The sequence below is a fragment of the Emydura macquarii genome, unplaced genomic scaffold (genome assembly GCF_026122565.2).
Source record: "Emydura macquarii macquarii isolate MOO-44397 ecotype Brisbane River unplaced genomic scaffold, CSIRO-AGI_Emac_v2 contig_1477, whole genome shotgun sequence".
Classification (NCBI taxonomy): Eukaryota; Metazoa; Chordata; order Testudines; family Chelidae; genus Emydura; species Emydura macquarii.
This window is the reverse complement of record NW_027131614.1, coordinates 17601736-17616874: the sequence shown is the minus strand read 5'-3', so window position 1 is coordinate 17616874 and position 15139 is coordinate 17601736. Positions and strand designations below refer to the sequence as shown.

The 15139-nt window shown below is 40.1% G+C and overlaps 1 protein-coding gene across 3 annotated transcripts in view; it reads right to left on the bottom strand.

Moving 5' to 3' along the window:
- TOX (thymocyte selection associated high mobility group box) overlaps positions 1-15139 on the bottom strand; it is a 251738-nt gene that overhangs the window by 11929 nt on the left and 224670 nt on the right. For all 3 annotated transcript variants that reach the window (XM_067553725.1, XM_067553727.1, XM_067553726.1), the window contains exon 7: positions 4127-4513. In XM_067553725.1, the coding sequence (XP_067409826.1) occupies positions 4127-4513 (387 nt within the window). The remainder of the gene's footprint in view (positions 1-4126; positions 4514-15139) is intronic.

Genomic DNA, 15139 nt, shown 5'->3' with positions numbered 1-15139 from the left:
GAAGGGAGTCCAATGTGTATTATTCCCAGAAGCTCACTCTGTTTTTGATAATCTGAAGCAGAGATTCATCACAGTTCCCATCTTGATCCACCTGGATCCCGCCAGACTGTTTATGGTGGAGGCAGATGCTTTGAAATTTGCACTAAGGACAATTCTAGCCCAAGAGTGTCTCCACCCATGCACATTTTACTTGTGAAAATTCACTCCTGCTGAGAGGAATTATGACATCCTGGACAAATAACTGCTGGCCATCAAAATGGCCTTCAAAGAATGAGACACCTTCTGGAGGAGGCTAGATTCCTGGTCCAAGTTCTCACAGATCATAAAAACTTGGAGTACTTAAAGATGGCCAGGCATCTGAACCCAGCAGCAGGCATGCTGGTCCCTCTTCTTCACAAAGTTCGAGTTTGTGGTCACTTACCACCTTGGGACAATGAACAGGAAGGCAGATGCACTGTTGTGAAAGGATGAGTACTTTCAGTCTGGCAAAGAAACTTGGTCCATGATCCTTTAGCCCTCAAACTTCATTTCTGCCACTAAGTCTCCAACCTGTTAACCTCTGTCTGTTCTTAGTTGCCTGGTGACTCCTTTGCCATCCAAACCATCAAGCCTTAGACTAAGACCTCTGCTGCATTCATTCTTCAGGACAGGATCTGGTACTATGAAGGATGCATCTATGTACCTAAAGGGGCTACTCAGCTTTGAGTCCTACAACTCTGCCATGATGCTCCATTGGAGGGCCACTTTGGCTGTTCCAAGACCTACTATCTGGGAGCTTTTGGTGATCGGCTGTAGGTGTCTTGTTGCGTTCTATGTAGATTCCTGTGATATCTGTGCCCAGATCAAGATAACCCATTCAAGACCACTGGGTCTCCTCCAACACTTACCCACTCAGCCTCAGTCTTTGGTAATCATTTCCATGGACTTTATCATGGAATTACCACCCTCCCAAGGCCACACTACAATTCTAGTGGTGATCAACTACTTAAGCAAGATGGCACACTTCGTTGCATACCGGGAACTTCCCTCTGCTCAGGAAACAGCCCACCTGCTTGTGAACAACATCTTTCATCTCCCTGGCTTGCCTATGGGCCTGGTATCTGTCTGGGGACCAGTTTATTTCGTGCTTTTTTTGGGAATTCCCATTGCACCTGAGCATAAGCATCCTAACCTCAACGGCTTATCACCCAAGCACCTATGGTCAGGCAGAGCAGGACAATCAGATCCTAGAACAGAACCTATGTTACTTTCTAAACTACCGTCAAGATGATTGGCTCTCTTTAAAACCTCATGCCAAGTTTCCCTAAAACAATACCACCAACGCCTCAACCACGCAGACCCTTCTATGGTAATTATGGTCTCCATCCTCGCATTCATCCAGAGATTCCCCTTGAAATCGTCCATTCCTACTGTCACAGAATGCACTGCACACATCTAGCAGGTACACCAAGAACTCCAGAAGCAGTCAGAAGTCACCACAACAACTTACAAATGGTATGCCAACTGGTCCCACCAGCCAACACCTCGCTTTGAGGTAGGGGATGAGGTTTGGTTGTCCACCCCCAGAACCTGTGATGGACTCACCCTCTGCAAAGCTGAACCAGTACTTAGGGCCCTTCCACATCACTAAACAGATTAACCCTGTTACATTTAAGCTACCAGATTCCCTCAAATTCACCCCATTTTTCACATCTTTCTTCAAAAACCTTAGTCAAGAATCCCTTCCCAAATCATTCTACTCCCCACTCCACCGCCTATAACCAGCCAGGTCCAAGAAGAATATATTGTTTGGCATTTTCTAGACTCTTGCCAGTCCAGGGAAAATGACAATATCTAATTCACTGGGACAGGTATGGCCTAGACGAATGTTTGCGGGAATCTGCAGAACACGTCCATGCCCCAGATCTCTCATGAACCTTTTATCACACATACCCAGAAGAATTGGGCCCCTAGACTCACAGACGGCACCCTCGAGGGGATGGGGCGGGATACTGTCAGGAATCAAGACCTACAAAAGAGCTAGTCTCCAGGCAACCTATGAATGCAGCTGGCCTGCAGCAGGCTACCCGATTGCCTATGCCACCAGGTTGGCTGGAAGGAGCAGTAGACTGGGTCTCAAGCCAGCAAGTTGCAGCAGCTCGCTGTGGCTGTTCTACACTCATGCCCAACACTGTGACTACTCCTGTGTTGCCTTGTTCCTGATTCCCCTGCCTTGCATCCAGCCTTGTCTCAGCCCTGTCCCTGGCTGAGATCTCTCCTTGCCTCTTACCTAGCTTGCTCCTGGTGATTCTGGCTTAGACCCTCATCTCTGGTCTCTGGATCTTACCTGCAGCTTGACTTTCAGCTCCGGTACCCAGTTCTTGACTTCTGGCCTGACCCTTGGCTCTGTCTCCTGACTACTGCCTCCAGTGCTCACCCTAACCCCTGATTTCTGATGCTCAATTTCTGACGCTCCAACCAGTAGGCCTAATACCTACTCCAACCACTAGGTTAGACCACCCATGTCTTAGTTGCCTGACAATGCATTTGGTATCTGGAATAGAAATGTCAACTTTCTGGGACCAGCAATATAGATAAAGTATTCCCATTCCTGTTTCAGCACACCATATTTTAAACTGCTTTTTTAATTTTATAGGGAGTAGGCAAAAAGGATCACATAATTTTTTATCATATTGTTTGCTATGTCAATAACACAGTACAGTATAACACAGATATACTTATGGACTGCAGGATGCCTATTTTGTACAGTGTACATTATGCCCCGGGCTAGAATGGCACTCCACAACATAAGCAATGTGTCATAGCCAGCGGCATTTGTTATAAGTGGTAGTTCTTTCACGCTGTTGAAATACACGCAACATGCTACAAGAAGTGGTACTCCCACTTTTTTTCTTTCCTTCTGGCTAATGTTCAACATGATGTAATGGAAGCCACAGAAATTATATTTTATTTAATGTTTTGTGATACGTAATTTTTTAATTTTGCACCATGGAACAGTGTTTAGATATATGTGATGATGAGGATCATGGCAGGGCACCTGCGCTGCGCCTTCGATTAACTATAACTGTACTATCCATTGAATAATCAGCACCAGATTTTTAAACCTGGGTTGATAAATTGTGTCCACAAGCTTTGTGAACACAAGACATTTGGATGAATAAATTGGGTATTTAAGAAATCTGGAAGGGCATAAAGAAAGAGCAGAAAATAGTGAGCATGAAAGGCAATGATGGGCCTGATTCTCTATTGCCTTGCACCTTTCCTAGCCATTTATAATGGATGGGTGTAAATATCCCATTTTGACTGCGTAGGATTTTACACCCACTTTACAATGGTGCAACTGATTACACCAGTTGCAATGGAAAATCAGGTTCAATTACATCTAAATCTTGTGATTTCAAGATACACACTCCTTATTCCCTGCCCCAAAATTGTCAATTCTGGGCTTTTTTAGAAAATAAAACTTTATTTACTGAGAACTAGATCCTCTGTAAAATGATTTATCTCCAGTGAAGTCACACTGCTTTACATCCCTGGAGGATTGGAACCTGAAAGCTCGTATCTTGAGGTTCCCAGTGTGTAGTCAGGCCGTACTCAATCAAACTCCCACTGAAATTCAATAGGAATTTGTTAGAGCAAGGACTGAGTGCAAAAATGAATAAAACTTCAGTCTGAGCATCAGGAACTGGTCCCTTATTTCAAGTATCTTACTTTATTAACAGTATCTTTAAATTGACATTTCTGGAACCTTTACATTTCACCTGATTTTTTCTGCCTCACAAGCTGATTTCACTGAGTAACAGTAATATTTTTTGTAAAACAAACTCCCTTTCCTATGAGAGAAATGGAACTTTAATGTTCAGGATTCCATTTTCAGGGGCACATGGTTAACTTTACTCACATGAGCTGTCCTGGTGCAGCCCATCGGACTAGTCATTTGAGTAACATTGCTCACATGCTCAAGTTACTGCAGGACTGGGCGCTGGGACTGCCGTACTGGAACGCTGCAAAATTAAAGCTAAACCATGGCTCTAAAAACCTACATTAGCTCCTAGAAGACCAAGTTTTACGGGTTCAAATTAAACTGTTCCCCAAACAGCTTGAAAGCTCATGATTTAGAACTTACTTGTTGCATTGTAGGTGAATGTAAAGCAGACTGGACCTGCATCGGTAGTTGGTTTCCAATGGACTGCTGCATTGTAATTGTCTGGTGTGGCTGTATGTTGAGATGCTGGTGGAGAGGTGGGCTAATCTGAAGCGGTGGAGGGGGGGACACAGCCATGTTTGCTATGGAAACAGTCACTGGCATTTGGTTGTTGGGCTTGGGGGCAATATTCCTGGGGATATTTGCGTGCATGGCAGTTATGTGCGGATTCATTCCGGGTTGTTGGTGATAATGGGAACTTAGGTACAGTGCGGAATGAGCCTGCGTGGGCCCGTGGAACACTGACTGTTTTGAATTAATCATCTGAGGCGGTTGGGACGCCTTAACATCAACAGGTTCGCTGTAGCTCTGTTGAGAAAACAAACAATCTTTAGAGACAGATTAAAAGCTGTTTTTCTGAGATCCATTTACTATACAAACGAACCTCCGCATCATTCCATCCCTTACCAAAACACTTTAGCGTTCTGCAATAACAGTCTGAAGTGCAGTGCAGCGGTACGTAAGACTCTTTCGTAACTTTCCTGTAGAATTGTGGAGAATTTTGTTCTACAACAAATACCCATGTTTCCCCTTTTGTTCTCTGCTCATTGTATGAAGAGCTCCCTTTATGACCACACTCATCTCAGCAGCATACATCAGTCATGGAGATGCTACTCAAAATGTCCTTACAGTGGAGACTAGTTATTACTCTGGAAATAAAGTTAACTCTTACACACCAGATAGATTTTTCTTCACTCCTGTAAATACAGCCCCTCTGCTTCCTGGCCTGACATTTTGATATCACAAAACTTGGAAGTGATATTATCAACCTGTTAAGCTACTCAGCAAACGAAAACATGGATCCAAACCTACTCACACGAGCAGTCATTATTTCTGTTATTAGTCCCCTTCAATTCAATGGGACTACTCACATGAAGAAGGATTATTTGTGTGAGAGGCAATAAGGCATTAAGTGGACTGGGACTCAGGAAACCTGGGTTCTGTTTCCACTCCTGGCTCTGCCAGTGGCCTCTGGGTGAAATTATGCAAGTCCCTTCCCTGCTCAGTGGCTCAGTTTCCAGATCTGTAAAATGGGGATAATGATACTGACCTCATTAGTGAAGTACTTTGATATTTACTGATGAAAGCACTAGAGGCAGGTATTATGACGAACGGTGGCAGGACTGGGCACCAGGGTTGTGTCACTAAACCAAATTAAAGTTGCAGTGTTGGTGCATTTTACTTTTAAAATGTTCTGTGTTAGGATTATATCCATCCCCACATTAACTGTGTTTGGTAGATTGTGAGTGTAGAAATAATATAGGCATATTGAATAATTAAGTTTTAAGCAGAACCTCCTCAATGAACCCAGTGAAGGGGTTCTGCTGACAAACTGATGGTACCATTTGGCCTATAAAATATTTGACTATATGCAAACTAGAACATTATCTCAACAGGCCATGAAGAATACAGCCCCAAAATAAAATAACTGAGAAAATAAACAGATGCTTTCAAAATAATTGAAGAGTTTGGCTTGTTTCTTCGAAGCAGTTAATTAAAAAATATTTTCAATAATAAATAATTCTAATGTTTGTAAGCTGTTACTCTAAATTACCACTAAATTTGTTCAGTTCCCCAGACACTCAGTTTCTTAAAACTTCTAACTGAGTTGTAAACTAGATGTGTTCAAGTAAATGCCAAAAAGAGTTAAAGAATAATCACCAGGCGCTTATCTGTAATTATATCATAATTAAGCAGTTAAGGAAAAGTTGTACCTATAACCAATGATGGTGAAACATGCTGAAAAAAGATGTTTAAATGTCCCTCCAGAAAAAGAAGTCACTGTGTCAAAACACAGGCTGGCAGGTGCATACATACCATTATCCTACCACCGCCATGTTATGTTTGTTCAGTTTACAAGTCAAAATAAGTTTCATGTTACTTTCAGCACTATAGAGTTAGCTGAGCCTGTGAAAGTCTATTTGTATTCTTTCTGATGTATCAAAAATCAACTAATATGCACGTTACAGAAACTCGTTCATTATGTGTGATGGTACATGATGAAAAAGATTATAACATCATTTTCCTGAGCTAAGCTCCAATACTGAAGCAGCAAAACTTATTTTCTCCAGTAAACTAAGGAAAATTAAATAAAAATGATAAAAAGAATGCAAATTTCCTTCTCTCCGTGTACAGTATGCAACACACACACAAATGAAGACACATACAGATGCATAAATACACACATACATAAAATGAAACATGACACCTGATAGCATATGCAAAATCCTGCCCAATTTTACCAACAGCACATGCAGAGCAGCAGGGCAGGACAGCGAAAGCACTGAGGACTGGCTAACAGGTCTGACAAAGCCCTATAGATCCAAAAGAGGGCCAGCTGACTGAGAGGCCTGGATAGGGCCTTCCTGGTGAATAGGCTGTGTTTCGCACATACTAGAAGGAGGAATGCTACGTCTTTTTGGAGAAACAATAAAATCCCCTCACGGTGCATGTTTTCCAGCCCTTCGTGCTGTCAGGATGTCTCTTTGACCCTCCCGCTGCTCCTCATGATGTATCTCCTTAGAGCATGGACAGGATTTCTCTCTAAGTTTTTGAGGTCAGAGAGGCTGAATAATTCCTCTTGAAGAGTAGCTGTCAAATAGCCCTAGATGGACTCCACTGTTCAAAGGGTTCTTCCATTGAGATATTTTTCTGTGTACCTACAGCCACAAAGATTCTGTAATCCTCCTCTTTAAAGAAGGAGATACACTGAGCCAAATTCATTACTGGTGTAACTCCATTGCTTTCAACGCACTTATATAAAGGATGAATTTGGCCCATTATAATAAATGAATTTACAGGGATATTAGATACCGTGGATCAAATATGCAGGTGCAACTCCTTTTAAAGTTATTGGGAGTTGCACAATCTTATGCTAGGGATGAATATCACTCTTTTTACTTCCCAGAAGAGATGTCTGCCAGTTGATCAAAAAGGAGCTGCTCCAATTGTCTTAAGCCAACCATAATTCTATATATTTTTCTCAATATTCTGATGCAATTCACAACACTCCAGCCCCAGACTAAGCAAATATTTTACAGTGTCTAAGGGTGCTTTAAATCATATGTGATTTGAAGTCACAAAGTGTCCAATATTACTGTAAAAGACATAGGTATTATCAGTTATTGGGAATCTGGATAAATGAACCCATTAAGTATAATTCCCCAGCATAATATGCTTTCAGCTTTTTCAAAGGCTAGGTAAGAAACTTTTTCTTTTGTAAGCAGCACTGGAGCTAATGAGATAGGTGATACCAAAATGTTACAGGCTGTCATATATGCCTTTAATATCTATTGCATATAAAGATGTGGGTATGTAGTACAGGCCATATTCTGCCCTTCCAGACACACATACAGCTTGCATTGATTTCAACTGGAGTTGCACCTGTATAACTGAGAGCAGAATTTGTTCCTAGATAAAGACACTACATGTTACTGATAAAATATGAATAATAAAAGAGAGGATCTGACTGGTTGACAGAGCCTCCAGCTATGCGGGTATCAGGCATAACTTCACGGACTGAAACTTGTTAGCCAATCTGCCATCTGAAAAATCATTCTGCTTATCTAAGGAAAAGTAGTACAGGAAAACATATTTAAGATCCTTATTCACCTGTTTAATTAACCTTTGGAGCATAGAGAACATGGAAGACAAATATATTCATCCCCAGGGTTTAGCACTAAGGTACCAACATGAATTTATGACTTCATACAATGGAGACCATAGTCACCAGCTAATTTGTACACCTGAGGCATCATGCATAAAATTCTAGACCTTCTGCTCCCTACACAGGCCTCTACCACCAGATGCTAAGAGAGAATCAGTTTTAGCTCTAGGAATGATAGGGTTTAAAGGCTCTGTAGATCAGTTGCTAGAGGATGATAGAATCTCTTATGCAATCAGTCAGGCAGGGAGCAATGGTGCACATACACATTACTAGTACATTACAGGATTGCAGACTAGTAGTTTTTCACATTCATGCCCTATGCCTTCCAGTGGCACCCACTCGCTACTGAATTTAATTCAAAGTCCTGGTCCTAATCTTTTAAGCTCTAAATAGTCTGGGACAAGGCTATTTTAGGAATTGCCTCTCTATAGATAAACCTCCAAGACTGCTGAATGCAGTGTAAACCTACCAGAAGATGGAGAGAAAGCAGTTTTGGTGTCAGGTCTGAGGATACGGAACACTATATCTTATGATGTATGCCTATCTTCTGGGCCCAATGCAAAACTCACCTTTTCACAAGAGCCTACTGTGACAGAATACAACCCTGTATTCACACTTTACACACTATTGTAATAATCTTTGTTCAAATTATGCCTTGCAGAGTATCATCTGAAACTCATAGTTTGCTGTTCTGATATAGTATGCATATATTATATGTGAAGTTATAAGATTCCCTTGAATGGTGTTATTAACACATGTTCCAAACCCACAGCCCTGCCCAGACAGAAGTTGTCAAACAGGTCTCTCTCAAACAAAGAAATGTGTGCTCTGCTTAATTTGCAATTAAGCAGTAAACAGAATAATCAAGCAGGAAGGGAAGACAAAGGAAGTTTAAACAGGTGAAAAAACCAGCAGGAAATATCCTTTCACATAGACACTTTGTCTCTTGGCATCTAGCTGGAAATGTTTTTCATGAGGGGGGACTGAAACTATAAAATGGAGGGACAAGCATCCCAAGGCACCCCTTCTCTTACTCCCTGCCCATCACATTCACTGCACCTGAACAGACAAAAGAAGCAATGGTTGGACTCTAGAAAAGGTGTCCTGACCTAAGAGTTTGGTCAGTGATCCACAGGAGCATGTAGTGAGAAACTTTGCTTGAATTTAATATAGCTTGTTAAGTTAGGCAATCGTGAGCATTTTCTCTTTATTGATCTTGTAACCATTTCTGACTTTTTTGCATCAGTATTTGTACTCACTTAAAATCTCTCTCTTTGTAGTTAATACACTGGGTTTTTGTTTTATCTAATCCAGTGTGTTCAAGTTGAAGTGTCTGAGTAACTCCATTTGGGGAAACAAGTTGAGTGCATGTTATTTCCTTAACGGAATAATGGACTCAGTATATCTGTTCTGTCCAGGAGAGGGCTGGGCAGTTCAGGACATATGTTTCTGGGGGAAGATCTGAGACAGGGAGTGAGTTAGTATCGCCCTGTGGTAAACTTTCAGGCTGGTAAGAGCCAAAATGAGGCCCGCTCGCTGCAGCACACACACAGGCATAGCTGGGAGTGACTCACATGCTGAAGGCTGTTTGTGAGCAGCAAGGCATTGTAAAAGGCACCTTAGGTTATGGGGCAGGGGTGACACAGCTACTCATTAGCCTCCTTTGTACCCTGGTATGTCACACCTATAACAAAAGCCCAGAGGAATAAAGAGGAAGAGACAAAAACGGGCCATGTAGAAAGAAAGGAAAAGAAGGGGAGTGAGAAAGGAAAAGAAGAAAATAAAATAATAAGCACCTTCAATTATAAGCAACCAAATACCAGGAGTATGAGAGCAGTGCTCACGTTTGCCACTCTTATTTTACTGTATATATTGGTGCTTAGATGCTACACAGATTGGGGCAATCTATAAATAAGAGATAATTTAGATAATAGAACCTCAGTCCTTTTATCTATCCCACATCCCTCATCCACCCTGCTGCTCTCCTCTCCTGCTCTTGAGCAAAATAAGATTTCCCTTTCACCTTCCAAGCTCCCCTGTTCAGTGCCACAACTCCTCATGTCTGTCTCTAACCTGAAGCCCTAGGTTTCTCAACACGCCATGTCTCCTCGCACAGAACTACTCTGAGAAACATGGTGGCTCCTATCTGCCCCAGACCTGACTTCACAATGCAGTACCCTGACCTGTTCTCTGCTGGTCCTCAGTCAGAGAGACGCACCATGAACCTGAGGTGGAGGGAGACAGGCTACGCCAACAAAGTGGCCAGTGGAGAAAAAGGAAAGGTGTTATTGGAATTTGTTCCACCCTAGAGTCTCACTGAGCTCCAGATCCTAATGGCCAGAAACTCACCAAAGAACAGATCTGATCAATACAATGTTCCCATAGATACTAGCTGTCACACAGGTGACATCCATTAGGCAATTTGATAGTTTCATTAGGGTTAGAATTTTCTTTTTCAGTTTGAATTAGTATAGATTATGGCTCCTGAAACTTGTAGCTGGTTTTCGAAACTATCACTTGTAGATCTCAGTAGGCAACCAACAACTGAAATCTGTAAGTGAGAGTTTTAATTCTCATTCTGAGTTGTTTCTGCTTTTTGGCTACTGGTGGCTTTTCTGACCTCACTTCTGTAGAAAAAGAAATAGTAGCCGAGTGACCGAAAATAAAGCAAGGGTATTTTTAATAAGGCAGCATTCTATGGGTCTGATCCAGAGCCTATTGAAGTTAATTGAAAGTTGCCTGTTAACTTCAATGGACCAAAACTTTTACCCTACTAATAATTAGTTGATGTTCATCTTTGTTTCCAAGAAAGCAAAACAGAAACTAGTCAAGTGAAGCTGAGATCAGTTTCAAGTGCTGTGCTTCCTTAGAAGAGTAACTAGAAACTTTAAAAACAGTTACACTCATTTTATTTTGCCCTTTCACTCCCTGTTTCTGCAGATAAGCCCTGTTTCTGCATGTTGGAAAAGCTGCCAGTAGTATGCCTTACAAAACCACGTGTGCATGCATGCATACACACATATCCAGTTGCTGAAAATAGCTGCAGCATATACTTGCTGTTATGTTCAACATTTTAAACTACCAAATTATATATATTTGAATTAAATTAATAAATGCTTTCTCAGTAACTTTATTCCACAATACAGTGGCCAACAGAACAAAAGTCAACTTTTTCCAAGAGATACCACAGTTACCACAGTCACTCTATTTGCAGAGAAAAACTGTGGTAACTCAGAGATCTGTGTGTGATGATTTGCAAAATGGACAATGACCTTTTAAGAAAACTGTCAGTGACAAAGATTCTTACATTTGCATAGCCACATTTCTGTTCACAATCAGGGACAAAGAAAGTTTGCCTTAAACTAAAATTATATGCTGCATTCTTGATTATATTGATTCAGGTAACAGACCCAAAATATCCAAAAAGGTGGCTAACATGATCACCAAGAACCAATGGTGTCCTGCTGTATTGGAACAATTATTTTTAATTTTAGAATAGTTCTTTTTCAGAATCAGCAGCATTACCAGTAACAGATTTGGTGTTTTGTGGTATGAGGAAAATGTCTAAAGGGACCTAAACATTCCACATGGAGTACTGTAAATTGAGTGGTATCTAGACTAGCTAGGGCCAATATCATCAGAAATATTTCTTTATTAATGTGAGCAATCAGGAACTTCATTACATAATCGACTTTGAATAAACTTGAGGAATTGGTGAATGTTCACACACAAATGTTTCTGGTACCTTTGGCCATCACCAGCGTCTATAAAATAAGTGATGGAAGATCTTCTACAGGATCAGGGTCTGATTCTCATTTACACTAATGTTACTTTACACCACTCTAGCACTGTAAAGGGTCTATAAAAATGGTTGATAAATATAATACACTTCTACTTTCCCTTTATTCTGACAAAATGGTGTAACATAGTCTTAATGTAAATGAGAATCAGGACCTCAGAGTTTAGGTTCTGTTTGGATCAGCACTGTTAAATCTGGAAGTGCAAAACTTTTATGTGAACATTTCAGAATGTCAAAAAAGTTACAGGTTGATGCAGGTTTTGATGAAGGTTGTCAACACATGAAGTTTCTTAATTTATTCATTAAAGTCATGTATATTATAAAAATTTATTATAATACACGTGGCAGGTCCAGAAGCCTTTAGACACATCCTTGACACTTGAGTACAGAATGGGCCAACTATTGGTTGTCATATCCTGTTAGCCAAGGTGGCTCTGGAGGAGAACATTTTAAAATCTGAAGATACATTTTGTCATCATCTATGGAGGATTGTCATGGATTAATTAAGGCCATGTAGGTAGAAATGGATGTTTTATGAATGTAGCCTAAATAAATGTGATTAAGGACATGCAACTTTAATTTGATATTATCGTCTTTATTCCCCAACTGAGAGGCGTAGGGAGGGAATGGTGTAAAATGCCATTATACCACCAACCATTCAATTCCAATCACTTTAGAAACAAACAGATTCCTTCTCAAAATCAAAAGCAGAAATCTCTCAAACTAATCTGAACTCAAAATCTCTGCCATTTTGGGCTTCAATCTTGTAAGAACATTGCTAGGTTTTGGTAGTGCTGAAAGGGAAGCCTCACATGATTTGGCCTTAAAATAGCAAGAGATGGACAAAGATGGTGACATTCAGATTGAGGTTAGGTTTAGGCTAATGTAATGAATCAAGTTTAAGTCTGTAAGAGATCCTCAGCTAGTGTAAATCAACGCAGCTCCCTTGGCTTCAAAGCAGCTATGTCAATGCACACCAGCTGAGAATCTGTTTCTATTTTGTTATTGCATATTTTAGTAAATGCCAACTCTTGGTGGAAAATGAGGAGAATAGATTCTCAATAACTGCATATTAAAAACTCTAGTGAAATGGGAACTAAACTTTGATTCTTGTTTTACTGTTTGATGTAATTATCTCAAGTCAATTTAAGGTAAGTTGAAACATATTGTGTAAGGGTAAATTGTAACATTAAATGATAGACTTCCAGCAGAAGCACCAAAACGAATGTGCATAAGGAAGGCAAACTGCCACCTGGAGCTCTTTGGCAGACAATTACTGCACTGCCATTAAGAAGGTGCAGAATTTGGTCTCCTTGATGATTGACTCAGTTCTACCATAGCCCTTGGTACCTCACTACCACCTCCCTCCCATTCAGCCATGCTCCATCTATCCTTTAATGCTTGCCTTTATTTCATGTCTGGTTTTGGATGGTGTTGTTAACTTTATGGACTGCCAGCACAGTGAGACCTATGAACGAGAAAAGGATGGTGGATTCAGTGTATTAAATGTTAGGCCAAATTGTCATGTGAGTGAGTTCTCATATTGGTGTTATGCCTAACAATTTTAATAATTGCTTAGAAATTTCCTTAGGTCTTTAGGATTTAGGCTCTACAGATTAAGAGGTTAAGTGGGAATATTCTTTGGCTATCTGCATTTACTGGACATTTTTGTTTCAAACTATGTTTTTAAGATAAGAAAATTTCTTCTCTGACAGTTTTTGGATCCTTGAAGGGACAGGACAACTAGCTTGTGAAAAATACATACACAGACAACTTTGAAAATACATAGTCAGTCAACAGATAATTCTGATATAGGATATACAGCTACATGTATGGTTTCAATGGTAATATATGTTTTTTGATACATGGTTCCTCAAACGTTTTTGATAACACAGTAATCATGAAAGCAAAGATTGTGTGTCATAGAAACTTGAAATATCTACTGTTTATAGCCTTACACTATATTTTTCATAGGTATGGAACTTTATGTTTAATGGATAAAAATAAAAGTTGCAAATTAATGTGACTGCTTATTATATTTGTCTGGTAAGGCATCAGTGCTAATGATCCCGTAGGAGTTTAGCAGCTTAAAAAGAAAAAAAAGCTGTTAATGCTTCAGCCAGAGCTGCGTTTTCGATTTCCTCCTTATGAGGAGAAAACCACTACTGCTGTTTTGTAATGGTTTCCCCTGAAAATAGCCTAAACTAACCTTTAAAACTTCCAAAATGTCTTCATGGACTTAGTACTTCTGAAAAGTAATTCCAAGACAGTGGCTGGGAGTTCTGTTGGGGAGGTCTGAGCCTGCCATTAAAGAGTAGTGCTGTCACAGGTTCATTAACATTAAAAAAGTTGCATTATTTCTAACACTTAAAGAGTGTCAAATGTGGTTGATCTGACGCTATGTGTGGTCACAAATTTGACCGAGCTATGACATCACAGCTTTGAAAAATTACCTTTTTTGTCTACTTGAGGGTGGATGCTAGGCATAGTTGTTAAGTATGTTTACAGAAAACATGTATATATAAATAAATATTTAACATATAAAGCAAAAATCCTACTGCCAGCCAGCATGCACAAATAAGCCAGGATAAGCGATAAAAAGTGCTTGTTTTTAAAAAGTAAAATTGCAATTCACAGCATTTTAAGTAATGCTATACAAATTGCTGTATACTGTAGGTTGCATTTCTGAGCCCTGAACAGTACTAAAAGTTGCAACTAAGGGCAAATATAAAAACACTTGTTTAGAATGCAAAGGCTTAGTCAGTATTATAAACAATATAGCAATCTGCATAGCATTACATATAATGCTTTGTAATGTGATTTTGACTTTACATATTGATTTCCACACACAGGAACAGGGTTGACTATAGCCCCATTAATTTCAATCATTATAAAAACATTGAGAAAAGATCTAGCACATACATTGATAGAGCTAATGGAGATTAATGCATAGCTATGACATTAAATCCATACAATCAGATGTTCACCTTATTGGGTGTTAACCCTGTTTAAAAATATATGACAGGCAAGGCTGATGGCACAGCCTATTGTTAAAGTTGCTTGGCATGTCCCCTTATAAGACCCTGCTTTCAGTTGCTTATTACTTAGCTAAGCTTTAACCTTGTGCTCTGACATTTTACATGCTGGGTGTCTGCCGCAGCTGAATTTTGTTGGGAAAATTTTGGCCAGAACAGTTCAGCTGTTTTCAGGCTGCTGCATGCATGTGTCTTGGCTGAGCATTCCTCGTCCCCACAGAACAACTAAACATGCTCCCTCCAGAGATGAAGTCAGACTTCTGGCATCTCCTAACTTTTGAGTGCTTGTCTTTTCAACCTTAATAACGTTTTTTTCATTTAGTTTTTGAATGTGTAATAATAGAATAGACTTTAACACAGAGAGTTTATACGCTGTTTCAAACAGATGCACTCCACATGATTAATCTTAATACATCACATATCCAGCTCGTAAT